Here is a 19,095-nt window from a genome sequence, read left to right as displayed (position 1 = left end):
CCCTCTGGCTGCACTCCCTCCCACACATGACTCTATGCCCCTCCCCATTTCCCAAGAGCCTTTGCTCTTCATGCCTGTCCTGTGATCCCCTCTGCCTGAACCTCTGCTGGCCTCGTACAGCTATTCAGGTTGTCCACTGCACATGGGGTCCTGGCTACAACAGAGAATTGGGAGCTGAATTTCAGCCCATGTTCCATTCAAAAAGTTGGAGCCCTGGTCTGGAGCTGTGTCCCTTTTTCTAATTCATACCTATGAGAGTTGGAGTTCCCCTGGTGAACCGTCTTCCCCTTCCTCTACCTGGAAAACTACTCACATTTTATTCCCAGTTTTAACATGACCTCCTCTAGGAAGCCTGCCTGGACTCCTCCGGATGGAATCAGTTGCACCGTGTCCCATGCTTCTATAACTTTTTTTGCATCCCTTTGACATAGCCGCAGCTCACCATTGACTGCAATGGTCTGTTCCTTTCTGTCCCCTGCTGGATTGTGGGTCCCAGGTGGTCTCTAACGCTGTTGAATCAACAAATGACTCAGCCAGGAATCAGGGCAAGGAGTGGTTTATTTCACAGCTGAGTGAAGGATGAGGCCCACAGCCTCGGTAGCAGCAGTAGCAGCTCCTCCCCGCCCAGTCCTCTCTTCTTGGTATGGTAGCCAAAGGCCAGGTCAGGAGCCAGGGAAACAGCCAGGGCACAGCCCTCCCGCCACAGGAGCTGGGTGGCCACAGAGCAGCAGCGGGCAGCAGTAGCAGCAGCAGGTTGGGGTGGAGGAGGGGGAGTGTTAGTTTGGCTGGCTGACTCCCATGCCCCCATGGATAGTGTTTGGTGAGGGTTGGGGGGCCTGGACTGCTAGGTGGAGGGACATCTGGAGTGGCTCAGTCAGCTGTGAAGATGCGGCTGGAAATGTCATCCAGGAGCCAGTCGATGCCTGGCAGCAGGTTCTCCCCGGTGACGGCGCTGCAGCCCTGGATGCACCAGTGGTGGCTGCGGATGGAGTCCAGCTCCAGGGCCTGGAAGAACAAAGGTGCTGATGGTGGTGGTCAGTGACTGCAGACCCTGCCTTCCCTCAGCCCCTTCCCTCCCCAGCCCAGAGGAGCTCCATGCCTCCCTCAAGGCCCTGTTTCAGGTCATCCCATCCAGGAAGCCCCGCTGGTCCCTGGGAGACTTTGTCAGCCCCCAGGGGCACCTGGGCTCTCTGTCCAGTACCACACCAGTGCCGCCCCTTAGTGACGTAAATGCAACACGGGCTCTTGAGCATCCACCAGGATCTGGGCATCATGCCAGGAGCCCCACACATCCTCTCTCATTCTCCTCAAGTCCTCATGAGCCAGGGATTGTGTCAGCCATTTCACCAAGGAGGAAACCAAAGTTCAGAGAGGTTAAGCAACCTGCCTAAGGGCACATAGCTCATAAGTGGCACAGCCAAGATTTTAACGCTGCTCTTTCTCACTGTGGTGCTTGAGCACTAGAATCATGGTTAAAATGTGGGCTCTGGAGTCAGACAGGCTTCTGGTCTATTTAGTGGCTGTGTGACCTGGGACAAGTTACCTAATCTCTCTGAGCCTGCTTCACCATGTGTAAAATAATAGTTCTTACCTCATGAGGTTGTTGTGAGAATGAAATGAGTTAATCCATGCTAGGAGCAGAGCATACTGAAAGCACTCTGTTTGTGCTGGCTACTGTTAGCCTGTGAACAACACATGCGCTGGCTACTGTTAGCCTGTGAACAACACATGCGCAGTTCTGCCTTCCCCAGGCTGTGGGCCACCCCATGCCTTATTAATCACTGGATCCCCAGTGCCCTGCATAGGTCCTGCCACCTAGCAGGGGCTAATACATGCTTTTATTATTACTTTTTTTGGTTTTTTTTTTTTTTTTTGAGACGGAGTCTCGCGCTGTGTCACCCAGGCTGGAGTGCAGTGGCGCGATCTCGGCTCACTGCAAGCTCCGCCTCCCAGGTTCACGCCATTCTCCTGCCTCAGCCTCCGAGTAGCTGGGACTACAGGCGCCCGCCACCACGCCCGGCTAGTTTTTTGTATTTTTAGTAGAGACGGGGTTTCACCATGTTAGCCAGGATGGTCTCGATCTCCTGACCTCGTGATCCACCCGCCTTGGCCTCCCAAAGTGCTGGGATTACAGGCTTGAGCCACCGCGCCCAGCCATTTTTTTTGGTTATTTTTAATAAATGCTTTTAAAATAAAAAAAGTGCGCCCCTTTCCCTCAGCGAGCCTGTCCCAGGGCCTGGACTCACCTCGCGGATGGCATTAGAGGACAGTGCTCCAGGCAGGTCCTGCTTGTTGGCAAAGATGAGGAGGGTTGCTCCGGCCAGGCGCTGGGGAAGAGAAGACAGAGGGGTGGGGTGGGGACTCAGAGGACAGCCTGACCCCTCCTCTAATGGCCCAAAGCATCTGGGGTGAAGGATCGACCTGGAAGATGAAGGTGAGGCCCTGTGGTGGTGGGAGAGGCCCAGAAGTGAGTTTGTGGACATAGCCATCAAGGCTGGACCACATGTGCGATGGCAGTCCTGGGCCAGGGTTCTGGTTCCAGTCAACCACCACAGGGGACACCGCTGTCCCCCATGCTTCAGCTTCCTCTTCCATAAACAGGGAGGGGTGCTGGATAAGATGATCCCTGAGCTCTCTGTGGTTCTAGACTGCTCCAATCTGATGACCAGACGTGCACAGAGAATGTGATCTCTCCCTCTTCTGGGTTCACACAGCCCTTTAACCGTTCTACTCCCGACAGGCCACGCCGTCCACCTCTGATTCTAGTTGTTTCCACATATGCGTCTGTTATTGGGAGATGTGGGTGGACGGGTCTAACCCTTGGGACTTGACCTGCCTTGACCAGCATTTGATGGCCCTGATCTCATTTGACCTGCTTCACTCACACAGGAGGTGTGTGCAGTGTGCCCAGGACAATCCTGACTCTGCCTACAGAATCCCCCCTTTCACTCTCACAAGTGTCCTCATTTTCAACTAAATGCAATGTTGTAGCTTCAATCAAACACTGGAAACAAAAAGTATATTAGTGGAAAAACTGGTGAAATTCAAATAAAATCTGTAATTAAGGTAATAGTAATTCACCAATGTTGATTTATTAGTTTGGACAGGCCACGGTTAGGTAAGATGGGAAAGCAAGGTAAAGGGTATATGGGGGACCTCTGTACTATCTTTGCAAGTTTCCTTCTTTTTTTTTTGAGATGGAGTCTTGCTCTGTTGCCCACTCGGGAGTGCAGTGGCACAATCTCAGCTCACTGCAAGCTCTGCCTTCCAGGTTCACACCATTCTCCTGCCTCAGCCTCCTGAGTAGCTGGGACTACAGGCGCCCGCCACCATGCCCGGCTAATTTTTTGTATTTTTGTAGAGACGGGGTTTCACCGTGTTAGCCAGGATGGTCTCGATCTCCTGACCTCGTGATCTGCCCATCTTGGCCTCCCAAAGTGCTGGGATTACAGGTGTGAGTCACCGCGCCCTGCCCCTTATTTATTTTTTTTTTTTGAGACAGGGTCTTGCTCTGTCACCCAGGAGGCTGGAGTGCAGTAGCATGATCACAGCTCACTGCAGCCTCGACCTCCTAGGTTCAACTGATCCTCCTGTCTGAGCCTCCAGAGTAGCTAGGACTACAGGTGCGTGCCACCACCCCTGGCTGAGGTCACACAGCAAAGAGTCAGACTCTTGAGCCAGGCTCCACGGCCTCTCAAAGCTTCATGCTGGCCTTGGGTCATCCTCCCTAAAGCCCAATGATGTGGGTGTCATCATCACCATTTCAAGGCACAGAAACTGATGCTCAGGGTATTGACGTAGTAACACCTCAGGGATGTTAACTCAATCTCAGTCCACAGCATGTGTCCTGCCTCTGGCACCATGGGCCTCCCATGGTGGGGGCCCAGTGAAGGAATGGATCCTGCCTCTAGTTTCCCTCTGGGGCCACGGACCCCTCTGGGCATCTGCTGAGAAGGCGGCCACATGTCCACACATTTGCACAAAGGGTAGGAGCTGCCCACCTCCTCCACCAGCAGGCTCTGGAGCTCCCGCTGGCAGTCCTGCATGCGCTGGTGGTCCGCGCTGTCCACTACCCAGATGAGGCCGTCGGTGCTCTCAAAGTAGTTCCGCCAGTAGGACCGCAGGGACTTCTGGCCACCCACATCCCAGATGTTCAGCTTGAATCTGGGCAAGAAGCAGGTGACAAGAGGGTCAGCTGGGCCCCTCTCCCACCTTCCCTGCCCTGCTCTGGGTTGGCCCACCCATGGGGCCCCTGCTCACCCTCGGTGCTCCAGGGTCTTGATGTTGAAGCCCAGCGTTGGGGAGATGGTGTCGATGTCCTCCCCATTGAACTTCTTCAGGATGGTTGTCTTTCCAGCATTGTCCAGGCCACTGGGGCGCAGCAGGTTAAGGAGAAGTCCCTGTTCTCCGCCGGGTGGTGACATCGTCACAGAGCCCCTCTTAGGGGACTCATTATTTTCCGCCATGTATCAAACTGAGTTCAGCACATGCCTGGCCATCATTGGCCCACAATAAATGTGAAAGTATCAAGATATAAATATCATCTCTTCTGCCCAAAAGCTCCTTAATTTGTTGAACACCTACTATGTGCCAGACTCTCTTCTGGGTGCTTGAGGACAAAGCCCTGCCCTTAGGAAGCTTACACTCTAGTGGGAAGACAGTCAATAAAGTACAAACAAATTGAGAAAAGGAGGAGCTGCCAGGTCCTGGCTAGTGCCATCAACACAACAGAGAGGATTTCCGAGAGGGCCATCGGAGGCTCTTTCAGCTCGGGTGCCGGGGAAGGCCCCTCTCAGGTGTCTGGAGTTGAGACCCAAAATACAAGGAGCAAGCTTTTTGAAGAACTAAGGGAAGAACAGGTATCTGGAGGAAGCCACCCTCATGTGTTTCTGGAATATTCCAGACCTGCTACTGCAGAGTGCAAATTAATGGGTGTGCTTACTGTGGGAGGGAACCACCCTCCTCTATCCTCCCAACACTGCAGCTCAGTTGGGCGTGGTGGGGTGGGCAGGTCCTGGACTGGACCACCTCTCCCTGCTCATCGGAGCTGGGGCGAATGAGCCCAGTCCAGGAGAGGGGTGAGGAGGAGACTACCCCTGAGGCCCAGCCTTAGTCCCTGGAACCTGGCCGCTGATGAGCCCCTGCCCCCAAGCCATCATCCATGTTTCCTTCCCCTCTCGATCATCCCCACTGGCTGATGAGCTTGCTGTTCTTTCTCCCACCTTCAAAAGAGCAAATAGGCCGGGCGCGGTGGCTCACACCTGTAATCCCAGCACTTTGGGAGGCCGAGGCAGGTGGATCGCCTGAGGTCAGGAGTTCGAGACCACCCTGGCCAACATGGCGAAACTCCATCTCTACTAAAAATAAAAAAAATAGCTGGGTGTGGTGCTGGGCACCTGTAATCCCAGCTACTTGGGAGGCTGAGGCAGGAGAATTGCTTGAACTCGGGAGGCAGAGGTTACAGTGAGCCAAGAACCTGCTTCTCCCCCAGTCCTCTCCACCTCAGCAAATGGCTCCTCACCCTTCTAATTGCTCAGGCCAGAAACTTCCATGACCTCACTACTTCCATCATGGTCCAAGTCACCATTCTATCTTGTCTGCATCACTGCAGTGGCCAAACTGGTCTCTGATTCCTTCTATCCTCTGCACTTCTCACTGAAAGGGAAAACCAAAAACCAAAAGGCCCTAGGTGAGGTGGTTCCCAGTCAACAGTCCTCCCCACTCCAGACACACTCGCCAGTCCTCTGAACACGCCAGTTAGTCCTCCCAGGGCCTCTGACTTGCTGTTCCCTTTGCTTTAAAGTTTCCCCCCAGACTGCTATAAGGTTCAACCCTCACCTCCCTCATGTACTCAACTGTCGCTTTTTTTTGAGACAGAGTTTCTCTCGTCACCCAGGCTGGAGTGCAATGGCGCGATCTCAGCTTACCGGCTCACTGTAATCTCTGCCTCCTGGGTTCTAGCAATTCTCTTGCCTCAGCCTCCTGGGTAGCTGGGATTAAAGGTGTCCACCACCACACCCAGCTAATTTTTGTATTTTCAGTAGAGACGGGATTTCACCATGTTGGCCAGGCTGGTCTCAAACTCCTGACCTCAGGTGATCCATCTGCCTTGGTCTTTCAAAGTGCTGGGATTACAGGTGTGAGCCACCATGCCCTGCCATCATACAGTGGCCTTCTTTGACCACCCTAAATTGCATTATTCTCCATACATAGATATGTAGTGGGAGCTCATCCTGGAGCAGTAGAAGGCCCTGTTCCCCAGAAGCATGGTCCAAAGCATGGCCCATATACATATATAATATGTATGGAGAATATATATATGTATAGATAGAGACGAGGTCTATGTTGCTCAGGCTGGTCTCAAACTCCTGGGCTCAAGCGAGCCTCCCACCTCAGCCTCCCAAAGTGCTAGGGTTATAGGTGTGTGCCACTGAGCACCCAGCCTCTATTACATATTTTACTTATTTCCTGTGTTATTATTTTTCTACCCCCCTGCATTACAGAATTTCCATGAAGGTAACATTTTTTTTTGTTGTTTTAGTACCCTGGCCCCTAGGACAGTGTCTAGCACATATTAGGCACTCAATATCAAATGAGTGAACTGTATGCTTTTCTCAGAGCTCTTTAAAACAGACATGGGGCCGGGCGCGGTGGCTCACGCCTGGAATCCCAACACTTTGGGAGGCCAAGGCAGGTAGATCACTTGAGGTCAGGAATTCGAGACCAGCCTGACCAACAAGGTGAAATCCCGTCTCTACTAAAAATATTCTTTAAAATGAGCCGGCCTGCAGCCAATTAAGCCGACTGAGTTCCTTTCCTCATGGGGGCCCAGTGTGCAATGGCTGCAAACAGCAGCTTCCCTGGCAGTGATGCAGCCTGTTTGTTTGCTGCATGGGTTGCTCTAAAGGACCTTGGAGACAGTCCTTTCAGATGGATGTTCATGTTTCTGACCTTGCACTACCCCAGTGTAGGCTCCAAACAGGCATGCGAGGTGCCATTGGAAAGCCCCAGGGCACTGTGACCAGGGTTCACATTGGCCAAGTTATGTCCATCCGCACCAAGCTGCAGAACAAGGAGCATGTGATTGAGGCCCTGTGCAGGGCCAGGTTCAAGCTCCCCAGCTGCCAGAAGATCCACATCTCAAAGAAGTGGGGCTTCACCAAGTTCAATGCCAATGAATTTGAAGACATGGTGGCTGAGAAGCGGCTCATCCCAGATGGGTCAAGTACGTTCCCAATCGTGGCGCTCTGGACAAGTGGCAGGCCCTGCACTCATGAGGGCTTCCACTGTGCTGCCCCTCTTAATATTCACCAATAAATTCTACTTCCTGTCCACCTAAAAAAAAATAAATAAATAAAATAAAATAAAATGAGCCGGGCCTGGTGGTGGGCACCTGTAATCCCAGCTATTTGGAAGGCTGAGGCAGGGGAATCGCTTGAACCCGGGAGGCGGAGATTGCAGTGAGCTGAGATTGCGCCACTGCACTCCTGCCTGGGCAACAAGAGCGAACCTCCATCTCAAATAAAATAAAATAAAATAAAACAGACATGGGCCGCACTCCGTGGCTCATGCCTATAATCCCAGAGTTTTGGGAGGCTGAGGTGGGAGGATCACTTGAGCCTAGAAGCCACTGCACTCCAGCCAGGGCAATAGAGCAAGACCCTATCTCAAAAATGTGAGATTTGATTATTAAGTTATATGTGCATTATTAAGTTATATCTCCCCTGCCATTCCCCCGCGGGGCCTGGCACAGAGCAGAGGGAACAGGTGTGGGCGCCTAAATGGACTCAGAAGGCGCACAGCGCGAACGGGGCACTCGGGCTCACACACACACATCCTCAGCCACAGGGTCATCCAAGGGCCGCGTAGCACCAAAGAGACGGACTGTTGGATCCACGCTCGAAAGGATCCGCAGAGCCCACATCCGCCACCCGCCACCCCGCACGCCCCCGAGATTCGCAGCTGGAGGGCGGGGCCGGGGCCTGGAACCCTTGGGCCCGGGGGAGATGAGAGCCGGGAAGGCAGCGGCCCCACGCTTGCGCCAGGCCGCCGGTGGTGGCGTCCGAGTCATCTCCGGGACCCACCGCCCCTGACACTCAGGCCACCCGCCGCTGCGCCTGCAGGCCCGCTTCTGCGGCCCTCGGAGCTGGCCCCTGCCCCAGGCCGGGGGTGCTGCGCCTCCCGGCCCCCGGGGCGATTGGTGGGGCCGGTGTGGTGACGCCAGGGGCAGTTGGGACGCGCCGGTCGCCGCGTTCCGCTCCCGACAGGGGGCGCCCGGCACCGCCCGCCCGGCGGGGCCCCGCTACCCCCGCGGCTCCGGCGTCTGGGAGGATACAGCATGAGCAGTCGCAGCTCCCGCTCTTTCTGCTTCATCTTCTTCAGAATGGTCAGGAGCCCCATGGTCCCCGGAGCCCCTCCCGGCCGCCGTTTCTTCCCAGTCCCGGGACCCCGCTCCCGGTTCCTATTGGCTATCACGCTCGCCGACGGCATAGCCAATTGGCTGGACGCTCGTTTGGTCCCGCCCCCGCCGCACGTGATCGCGAGGTCGCCCGCGCAGCTGCTGCGAGAGTGCCCCTAGCGGCGCAGGAGCCTTTTGTGCTGCCGCCCGCCCTGAGGGTGCGCCTCCCGAAGGCTGAGGCTGGGGGAGCAAGGGCGACACCCCCACCCTTTCCCCCGCCAGACCGGGGCTCTGGGCCGGAGCGGAAACCTTGAAGTTCCTGAGTTGCATCTTGGCTGCGTCTGACCTCAGAGTCAGAACCCAGGGTCTCCAGGTACGGACGAACTCATCTTGGGGCCAGGGTAGGCCCCTGTTCCCAGCAACACGGTCCAAATCCTGCTCCTCTGGGCCCTCGGCATCGTCCTCAATCTGCCAGTGACAGAGCAGAAAGTTGGGCCTCCCCCTACCCTGCTCCTGTGGCTCTCAGTTCAGGGCGGCGGTGCCCCCTGAAGGCCGTTCGGAAACGTGCGGGGCGTCCCTGGGTTCCAGTGACGGAATTGTAGTCCGGTCCTAAAGGCTCCCCCACCCAGAGGCCCAGCGTTTCCCTGTTGAGCAGCACAATTCCTACTTTTGCGGATGGAAAAACTGAGGCCCAGATGGTGCTTAGCACAGTGGCTGGCATGTAGTAGGTGCTCGATAAATAGTTGTTGTTGAATGAATGGCTTTGTCCAAGAGTTTCATTCTTTACCTTAGCGCTCAAGAAGTCCAGAGGAAGTGAGGAAATAGGTCAAGCATCAAGCATATTGTAAACTCAGGAGAGAGCCTTATTGTCTTAATTTGGTGCCCCAGCCGGCTGCAGGCTAAATGTGAATAGGCAGCGCAGAAGATCCTCTCTCATGCTTGGGAAAGAGCTGTCAGCACCAGCTGAAGACAATGGCTAACTCCTGTGTAACTGTTTGCAATGCACTCCACATGTTCAGCTTCATCCTCCCTGCAACCCTGAGAGGTTTCTATTCTTTTCGTAGCTATGATAATGGAATCCAAAGTGTTTAAGGAGCATGGGTGAGATTCAAACTCAGGTCTGGTCAATGGTAAAGCACAATGTCTTCATGCCTCCATGAAGTTTGCCTAGAGAGCGGTCTGGAAGAAGCTGGAGCTTCCCATCTTGCAGAAAGGGGCTTGTGGTCAGAGGAGGGCTGAACAGATAGGCTGCCTGAGTGGGACCCTTGGGTCAGCACCATTTACCCTCCATCAGACACACACAAAGGAAGAAACTGAGCATAGCGCCTACCCAGAGACTTTGAAACCCAACTAAGATCAAAATGGGAAATGCTAGCTGGGCGCGGTGGGTCACACCTGTAATCCCAGCAGTTTGGGAGGCTGAGGCGGGTGGATCACAAGGTCAGGAGTTCAAGACCAGCCTGGCCAACTTGGCGCAACCCTGTCTCTACTAAGAATACAAAAGATTAGCCGGGTGTGGTAGTGGCACCTGTAATCCCAGCCACTCGGGAGGCTGAGGCAGAGAATTGCTTGAACCTGGGAGGCGGAGGTTGCAGTGAGCCAAGATTGTGCCACTGCACTCCAGCCTGGGCCACAGAGCGAGACTCCATCTCAAAAAAAAAAAAAAAAAAAAAAGGGAAATGCCTAGAGGTAGGAGCCTGCCATCCTCCTCCTAGGAGCCTGCAGCACAGGCATTCTGGATATGACGCGGAAATTCACTGTGGCATAGTTTGGAACAGCAAGAAGTTGGAAAAAACCTAACTGTCTCCAGTGAGGGCAGGTTACCTAAGCCGGGGTAGGTGCATGTGGATTCCATGAAGCCCTTAAAACGTGAAGCGGGCCGGGCGCAGTGGCTCATGCCTGTAATCCCAGCACTTTGGGAGACTGAGGTGGGTGAATTGCTTGATCCCAGTAGTTCAAGACTAGCCTGGCCAACTTAGGGAGACTCCCATCTCTACAAAAAATACAAAAATTAGCCAGATGTGCTCACTTGAACCCAGGAGGCAAAGGTTGCGGTGAGCTGAGATTGTACCACTGTACTCTAGCCTGGGCGACAGAGTCTGTTTAAAAAAAAAAAAAAAAAAAAAGGCCGGGCGCGGTGGCTCAAGCCTGTAATCCCAGCACGGTGGGAGGCCAAGACGGGCGGATCACGAGGTCAGGAGATCCAGACCAACCCGGGGAACCCGGGGAAACCCCCTCTTCAAAAAAAAAAAAAAAAAAAAATTAGGTGTGATGGTGCACATCTGTGGTCCCAGCTGCCTAGGAGGCTGAGGTGGGAGCCTGGGAGGACGAGGCTGCAGTGAGCCGTGATAATGCCACTACACTCTAGTTTTCATGACAGAGTTAGACCCTGTCTCAAAGAAACAGAAAACAGTGAGGTAGAGCTGTAAGATAGCAGTGTGGAAAGATGTCCGCGCCATATGAAATGAAAAACAAAAACAAATTCAGTCCTGTTTTAGTTTTAAAAATAACATTAGCCGGGCGCGGTGGCTCACGCCTGTAATCCCAGCACTTTGGGAGGCCGAGGCGGGCAGATCACAAGGTCAGGAGATCGAGACCACTGTGAAACACTGTCTCTACTAAAAAATACAAAAATTAGCGGTGTGGTGGCGGGCGCCTGTAGTCCCAGCTACTCGGAGGCTGAGGCAGGAGAATGGGGCCAGACAGGGCTGAGCTTGCAGTGAGCGAGATCGGCGCCCACTGCACACTCCAGCCAGAAGAGGACAGGCCCGAGACTCCGCCTCAAAAAATAATAATAATAATAACATTAACTGGAAACATGCCCACTTAGCAATTTTTTTTTTTTTTTTTTTTGAGATGGAGTCTCGCTCTGTAGCCAGGCTGGAGTGCAGTGACGGATCTCCAGCTCACTGCAAGCTCCGCCTCGGGTTCACACACCATTCTCCTGCGCAGCCTCCCAAGTAGCTGGGACTACAGGTGCCTGCCACCTCGCCCGGCCTAGTTTTTGTATTTTTTAGTAGAGATGGGGTTTCACGTGTTAGCCAGGATGTTCTCGATCTCCTGACCTCGTGATCCGCCCGTCTCGGCCTCCCAACGTGCTGGGATTACAGGCTTGAGCCACCGTGCCCGGCCAGCAATGTTTTAATTCTATGAGATGTCTGATCCATTAAAGTGGATTGTAAGGCCAAGTATAAATAGGTTGAACTGTATGAAATTGCCCATATTTGACAGTTTTGAGTACACAGATGTATTTCAAATGGTTCAACTTAGTAGCATTAACAAAAATGAAACAGAATGAACAGAACTGAAAACATTACTACCTTTACCCATGTAGTAAAGGTAAATAGTGTTTGCTGAAACATTTGTTTCAGATATTTATACAGATATGAATACTTCTCACTGTGAGTCACAGTCACAAAAGTTTGAAAATCAGTGCAATGCAGCTGTTAACTGGGGAGTAAGTTTGGGAGAACATAAAATTATTGCCTTGGGTGTTTCTTTTTCTTTTTTTTTTTTTTTTTTGAGATAGAGTCTCGCTTTGTCACCCAGGCTGGAGTGCAGTGGCACAATCATGGCTCACTGCAGCCTCAAGCAATCCTCCCACGTCAGTCTCCTGAGTAACTGGGACTACAGGTGCATGCCATCAAGCCTGGCTAATTTTTAAAATTTTTTTGTAGAGACAAGGGTCTCGCTGTGTTGTCTGGGCTGGTCTTGAACTCCTGTGCTTAGGTGATCCTCTCACCTCAGCCTCCCAAAGTGCTGGGATTACAGGCTTAAGCCACCGTGCCTGGCCAAGCCTGGCTAATTTTTAAAATTTTTTTGTAGAGACGAGGGTCTCGCTGTATTGTCTGGGCTGGTCTTGAACTCCTGTGCTTAGGTGATCCTCTCACCTCAGCCTTCCAAAGTGCTGGGATTACAGGCATGAGCCACCCCACTTGGCCTGTGTTTAACTTTTGAAGAACTGACTGTAGCTAGGAACTGGGTGGAGAGGCGTTTAAAGACAAGTAAGGGGCCTAATTACAAGCTGTGTTTTCATTTGCCTCATGGAAAGGAGGAAAGAGAGCTCTTTTTTCTTTTCTTTTTTTTTTTTTTTTTTTTTTTGAGACGAAGTTTTGCTTTTGTTGCCCAGGTTGGAGTGTGATGGTGAAATCTCAGCTCGCTGCAACCTCCATCTCCCAGGTTCAAGCGATTCTCCTGCCTCAGCCTCCCAAATAGCTGGGATTACAGGCGTGTACCACCATGCCCAGCTAATTTTTGTATTTTTAGTAGAGACGGAGTTTCACCATGTTGGTCAGGCTGGTCTCAAACTCCTGACCTCAAGTGATCCACCCACCTCTGCCTCCCAAAGTGTTGGGATTACAGGTGTGAGCCAATGCACCTGGCTTTTCTTCTTTGTTTTTTTACTTTCAAGCAGAGGAACAGAAGAGAGCTCTTAAATAAAATCTTTGGGAAATACCTTTGGAAGAAAACTAGGAAAGAAGATGTATAGAGCTGTAGTTATATATAACTGTGAATATGAATATATATATATATTTTTTTTTAACAAGAAAGAATCGTGGAACAAAATATCTAAATCAGGATGACCTGTGAAACCTGCTTTTGAAGGGGAAACTTCTTAGGGCTGAGTAAGTGGCTTGTAACCTGAGGAGAGATCTAGAGCCTTACTGCTGCATATTTACTCCAACATCTGGAAAGAAAAAGTTTGGCATTATTATTATTATTATTTTTTTTTGAGACGGAGTCTCATTGTCACCAGGCTGAGAGTGCAGTGGCCAGATCTCAAGCCACTGCAAAGCCCGGCCCCGGGTTCGCTGCACTCCTCCTGCCTCAGCCTCCCCGAGCAGCTGGGACTACAGGTGCCCGCCACCTCGCCTGCTTATTTTTGTATTTTTAGTAGAGACGGGTTTCACCCAGTGTTAGCCAGGATGTGGTCTCGATCTCCTGATTCCTCGTGATTCACCCGCCTCGGCCTCCCAAAGTGCTGGGATTACAGGCTTGAGCCACCATACCGCCTATTATTATTTTTGAGAGGGTCTCACATTATTATTATTATTTTGGAGACAGGGTCTCACCTATCACCCAGGTTGAAGTGCAGTGGCACAGCCACGCTCACTGCAGCCTTGATCTCCCAGCTCAGGTGATCCTCCCACTTCAGCAGCCTGAGTAGCTGGGACTAAAGGTCTGTGCCACCACACGCAGCTAATTTTTGTATTTTTTTGTAGAGACTGGGTTTTGCCACGCTGCCCAGACTGGTTCCGAACTCTGGGCCCCAAGTGATCCTCCCATCTTGACCTCCCAAAGTGCTGGGATTACAGGCGGACTCCACTGTGCCGGGCCTGAAAATTTGGCATTATAGTTTTAATTTTAAAAAGTAAATCATTTAAATCAGCCATCATATTTCATATGTATTATCTTTTATAATAATAAGAAAAGTAACAAAACTCTATATTATGGAACCAGAAGGAAAAAAGGCTGGGGAGAAGACTCTGCTTTAAATTAGAATTGCTGACCATTAAGCTGCTAGGAAGGAGTATACCCATTTTATTTATTTATTTATTTGTTTATATATCTAAATATTTATTTTGGTGCTCTTTCCTAGACAGACAGTTTCTGTGTTAATTTTTTTTTTTTTTTTTTTTTTTTGAGACAGGGTTTTCTGTTGTCCAGGTTGAAGTGCTGATCACAGCTCACTGCAGCCTCACCCCTCCCAGGCTTCATACATCCTCCCACCTCAGCATCTCAAGTAGCTGGGACCACAGGCACATGCCACCATGCCAGCTATTTTTTAAAAAAATTTTTAATTTTTTCTTAAATAATGATGAGGCTGGGCATGGTGGTTTTTCCTGTATCCTCAGTATTTGAAGGCCAGCTGCGGGATCACTCTTGAGGCCAAGAGTTTAGGCCCTCAGCCTGGCCAACATGGCAAAACCCGTCTCATTAAAAATACAAAAATTGGCCAGGTGTGGTCACGCTATGTCTGTAGTCCCAGCTACTTGGGAGGCTGAGGCATGAGAATCGGCTTGAACCTGGGCTGGGTGGCGGAGTTGCAGAGATTGCACCACTGCACTCCAGCTCAGGCGAGACAGAATGACTGCCCCAAAAAGAAAATTTAAAAAAAAAAAAAGAGGAGCAAGTTATGATTGCCTGTGTGTGAGGTGCCACTACATTCATAAAATTGCTCCAGATTTCTTTATGCTTATAAAGGAGTCTCAATAAGAGATGGAAATTGGGTTCTCTGATTCTTAGCTTCCTGTTTAACCTCACTGTTTGTTGCCCTGTGGCCTGCCTATTTTTTCGCAGTGTTGCAGCAAGTGAAGACATTCCCATGCAGCTGCTCATGAAACTCCTGAACCCAGAGGTAGCAGATATCTGTGTTAGGAGGAGTCTTTTCCCTTATAGATGATGTAAGCAAATTACTACCCAGCTCCAGAGTGCACCCAGCTTCAGACATAATGCACAAACCATTACTGGGAGTCAAACTTTACTCTCATGTGCTGTCCTCTGGGCTGGCTATGATTTCAGGCAGAGCCCACGGGAGGGGTCGGCCACCAGAACACCTTATCTTAGTAGCACCCCCAGGGGGGGCACATCCCCAGCACCTACCACTTTCCCAGTAGCTCCAAGGAGTCCCAGGCCTGGCCTTCCTTGGTCTGGCTTTGGGTCAATGGCCTATTCCTGACATCAATCACTGCACTGGTGTGAGATTGGGTGCATGCCAGGGGCCCCAGGCCCATGCTGGAGTTATTTCAGGCTGAGGCTACCTCTTGCTGCCCAGCCACCTCAAAATCCCAGGGCTCAAGATCTCCCCACCTTGGCCTCCCAAAGTGCTGGGATTACAGGTGTGAGCCACCACGTCCGCCTATTTAATTTTTGGCCTTTTTTTTGAGCCGGGCGCTGTGGTCAAGCCTGTAATCCCAGCGACGTTGAGGGCCGAGATCGGGCGATTGACGAGGTCAGAGATCGAGACCATCCTGAGCTGACACGGTGAAAACCCCTGCTGCACACAACTAGTTGGCTAGGAGTGGAGCTTGTAGTCCCAGTGCCACTGGAGGTTGAGGTAGGAGACGAGAATCCGGAAGAGCTGGTGAGCTGGGAGATTCCGGGCCACTGCACTCCAGCCTGTGGTAGAGCGAGATTCTCGCTCAAAAAAAAACCTTTTTTTTTTTTTGAGACGGAGTCTCAGCTGTGGCCCAGGCTGGAGGTGGTGGCTGATCTCGCTCACCACAAGCTCCCGCCTCCCCGGTTCACGCCGGCCTCTGCCTCAGCCTCCTGAGTAGCTGGGACTACAGGCCCCACCATCACCAAGCACTTTTTGTATTTTTTAGTAGAGACGGGCTCACTGTGGTCTCGACCTCTGACCTTGTGGATCCTCACCGGCCCCAAAGTGCTGGATTACAGGCGTGAGCCATCAAGGCCCGCAAAAAACTTTATAATATTGTTTATATTAGATTGTTTAAGATAAAGTCACAGTTTTAATGAGAAGACAGAAAACCTGTTTTCCCTCTCTGATAAGACAATCTATGATGCCAGTCTTATTTTTTGGACCACATGCCTGTGACAGAGGCACCAACCAGCACGTGCTGGCAGCTTACCCAAGTGTAGGTTTTGTCCCACTAATTAATAAGCAAAGAACTGGAAGCACAGAGATGGCAGCTGCATACAGACCATAGTTCTGCCCTCCCACCGCTCATCTTCCTATAGGTCTTTTTTTTTTTTTTTTTTTTTTTTTGAGACAGTCTCACTCTGTCACCCAGGCTGGAGTGCAGTGGTGCGATCTTGGCTCACTGCAACCTCCACCTCTCGGGTTCAAGCGATTCTCCTGCCTCAGCCTCCCGAGTAGCTGGGATTACAGGCATGCACCACCATGCCTGGCTAATTTTTATATTTTCAGAAGAGACAGGGTTTCACCATGTAGGCCAGGCTGGTCTTGAACTCCTGGGTTCAAGTGATCCACCCACTTCGGCCTCCCAAAGTGCTGGGATTACAGGCGTGAGCTGCTGCGCTAAGCCTCTGCAGGTTTTACATATCCAAAGACAGCTGGGTCCCTAGTGCTGGTCACTGATGATTCAGTGGGTGTGTACATCCTGCATGCCACTGCTGCATGCCTCATAAGACAAGTCAGAGTTTTCAAGTATCTTCATTACAGGTCTTAGCCCATCTGCCAGTGTGGGAGGCAACAGAGGCATCCTCCCCAATTTCCAGATGACAAAAGGAGGTGTTACTCATCCCCCAAGGGCACATGACATCTGCAAGCTATTCCAGAACCTTCAGAGGTAGAAAGGACTTGAAAATCTGGGCTCTTCCAACAGCCACGTGCTCGTCCACCTCACCTGTTGCCTGTGCTGGATGCTTCCTGCCTCTATGGGGCTGAGCCTGGTGAATGAATGCAGGAGAAACTGCTGCCTCTGGCTGCCTGTGTCCTGCTGTGCCCTTACTCTGGAACCTGAGAGGCAGGTACCCCTCTTCTCTCCATGTGACAGACCCCCCCACTCACCTGGATCGCTGCAGCAGTCTCCTGACCAGCTTCCTTGCTCACCTGCTCCAAGGCACAGAGACCTTTTTATTTTTATTGATTTATTGAGACAGAGTCTCACTCTGTCGCCCAGGCTGGAGTGCAGTGGCGTGATCTTGGCTCACTGCAACCTCTGCCTCCCGGGTTCAAGTGATTCTCGTGCTGCAGCTTCCAGAGTAGCTGGGGTTACAGGCATGAGCCACCATGTCTGGCTAATTTTTGTATTTTTAGTAGAGATGGGGCTTCACCATGTTGGCCAGGCTGGTCTTGAATTCCTGACCTCAGGTGATCCACCTACCTTGGCCTCCCAAAGTGCTGGGATTACAGGCATGAGCCACAGTGCTCGGTCAACCCTTTTATTTTTAATTTATTTTTATTTATTATTGCTATTATTATTATTTTGAGATGCAATCTCAGTCTGTTGCCTAAGCTGGAGTGCAGTGGCTCCTGCTTCAGCCTCCCGAGTAGCTGGGATTACAGGCGTCCACCACCATGCCCAGCTAATTTTTGTGTTTTTGGTAGAGACAGGGTTTCGCCATGTTGGCCAGGCTGGTCTCAAACTCCTGATCTCTGGTGATCCGCCCACATCCGCCTCCCAAAGTGCTGGGATTACAGGTGTGAGTTACCGTGCCAGGCCTATTTATTTATTTTTGAGATGGAGTCTTGCTCAGCAGTGCAATCTCGGCTCACTGTAGCCACTACCTCCTGGGTTCAAATGATCCTCCCACCTCAGCCTCCCAAGCATGCGCCACCACGTCTGGCTAATTTTTGTATTTTTAATAGAGACAGGGTTTCATCATGTTGGCCAGGCTGGTCTTGAACTCCTGACCTCAAGTGATCCTCCTGCCTCGGCCTCCCAAAATGCTGGGATTACAGGTGTGAGCCACCATGCCCGACCAGGGACCCTTTTAACCTCTGCATCAGATCACATTCTCCTCTGCTCAGAGCCCTCTGGTGCTCTCTGTATCTTTCAGAGTAAAAGCCCAAGGTTCTCACTGGCCTAAGAGCCCCTGCGTGAATGGCCCGTGGCCTCCACCCCAATTTCTTGCTCCCCCGACCCTGCCAGTCCCGGGAGTCCACTACACCACTCTGCCCCCGATCCCAGCCAGTACCTCACTGTCATGGCTCTCTCCTCTTCAATTCTTTGCTCAAATATCCAATGTCAAAAACAATTTTTGTTTGTTCAAATGTCTCAATGAGGCTCAGTCTGACCCCACTATTTACATGTGAAATCCCCCACCCCACACTCCCCACGGCCCTTACCTAGCTCTCTTTTCCCTGTGGTACCTGTGGACTCCCACCAGACTAGATAATTCACTTAGTAGAATTATTGTCTCCCTGCTCCTCCCTAGGATGGAAATGCCACAAGGGCAGGACTTGGATCTTTTTTAAAAAACAGATGTCTCCCAGCACCCAGAGCAGGGCCTGCCACATAGGAGATGCTCAGGATATAGTTGCTGGGTGATAGAAATAAGGATAGAGGTTTGTGAATTGCTTTCTAGCTGCTCACACAGACAGGAAGCAGCAGGGCTTCACCAGGCTTGTTCTCGCCATCAGGTTTCTCAGCCCCCAAACCATGGCAGACCCGGCTCCCACTCTCTGAGATCCCCACAGATTCCAACTCCCACACCGGCCCCAAATCAAAAAGGGCGTCTTGGCTGGGCATGGTGGCTCATGCCTGTAATCCCAGCACTTGGGGAAGCCGAGGCAGGTGGATCACCTGAGATCAGGAGTTTGAGACCACCCTGGCCAACATGGCAAAACTCCATCTCTACTAAAAATAAAAAAAATAGCTGGATGTGGTGCTGGGCATGGTGCTGGGCACCTGTAATCCCAGCTACTTAGGAGGCTGAGGCAGGAGAATTGCTTGAACTCGGGAGGCAGAGGTTACAGTGAGCCAAGATCGTGCCACTGCACTCCAGTCTGGGCGACAGAGTGAGACTCCATCTCAAAAAAAAAAAAGAAAAAAGAAAAAGGGCATCTCGGCTGGGCACAGTGGCTCACGCCTGTAATCCCAGCACTTTGGGAGGCCGAGGCGAGTGGATCACAAGGTCAGGAGATCGAGACCATCCTGGCTAACATGGTGAAACCCTGTCTCTACTAAAAATACAAAAAACTAGCCGGGCGTGGTGGCGGGCGCCTGTAGTCCCAGCTACTTGGGAGGCTGAGGCAGGAGAATGGTGTG

General features: G+C 51.7%; 2 protein-coding genes and 1 non-coding gene across 5 annotated transcripts in view; 2 read left to right on the top strand and 1 right to left on the bottom strand.

The window, feature by feature from the left end:
* Positions 1 to 540: 540 nt before the first annotated feature.
* On the bottom strand, positions 541 to 8,587 carry ARL2 (ADP ribosylation factor like GTPase 2). 2 transcript variants are annotated; one of them, XM_009185689.4, is made up of 5 exons: positions 8,336 to 8,587; positions 4,261 to 4,371; positions 4,002 to 4,164; positions 2,247 to 2,327; positions 541 to 1,005 (listed from the first exon to the last, which is right to left on the bottom strand). In XM_009185689.4, exons 1-5 carry the CDS (start codon positions 8,488 to 8,490, stop codon positions 871 to 873), a joined length of 645 nt encoding a protein of 214 aa, XP_009183953.3. In that variant the 5' UTR covers positions 8,491 to 8,587; the 3' UTR covers positions 541 to 870. The 2 variants fall into 2 exon arrangements, with proteins under 2 accessions (XP_009183953.3, XP_009183952.3); XM_009185688.4 differs by lacking the exons at positions 541 to 1,005; positions 2,247 to 2,327 and having other exon boundaries at positions 3,501 to 4,164.
* LOC116269889 lies at positions 6,786 to 6,923 on the top strand. The gene has a single exon (XR_004177699.1). It is a non-coding gene; the product is annotated as a small nucleolar RNA SNORA70 (small nucleolar RNA).
* Positions 8,588 to 8,663: 76 nt separating the features above from the next.
* BATF2 (basic leucine zipper ATF-like transcription factor 2) overlaps positions 8,664 to 19,095 on the top strand; it is a 28,666-nt gene continuing 18,234 nt past the window's right edge. For both annotated transcript variants that reach the window (XM_017948097.3, XM_017948096.3), the window contains exon 1: positions 8,664 to 8,771. The gene's annotated coding sequence lies outside the window, so the exon portion shown is untranslated. The remainder of the gene's footprint in view (positions 8,772 to 19,095) is intronic.

The sequence above is a fragment of the Papio anubis genome, chromosome 12 (genome assembly GCF_008728515.1).
Source record: "Papio anubis isolate 15944 chromosome 12, Panubis1.0, whole genome shotgun sequence".
In the NCBI taxonomy this organism is placed as follows: domain Eukaryota; kingdom Metazoa; phylum Chordata; class Mammalia; order Primates; family Cercopithecidae; genus Papio; species Papio anubis.
The sequence above is the reverse complement of the archived record's forward strand: the minus strand, read 5'-3'. Positions and strand labels throughout refer to the sequence as shown.

What these genes read in the sequence shown, in the direction of transcription:
- ARL2 (XM_009185688.4), bottom strand. Translation starts at nt 8,490, where the DNA reads ATGCCGTCGGCGAGCGTGATAGCCAATAGGAACCGGGAGCGGGGTCCC. An exon ending in GAGCTGCGACTGCTCATGCT is followed by an intron (nt 4,372 to 8,335) that starts GTATCCTCCCAG and finishes GCTGCGCCCCAG; the next exon opens with TGGCCTGGACAATGCTGGAA. An exon ending in AAGACCCTGGAGCACCGAGG is followed by an intron (nt 4,165 to 4,260) that starts GTGAGCAGGGGC and finishes CTTCTTGCCCAG; the next exon opens with ATTCAAGCTGAACATCTGGG.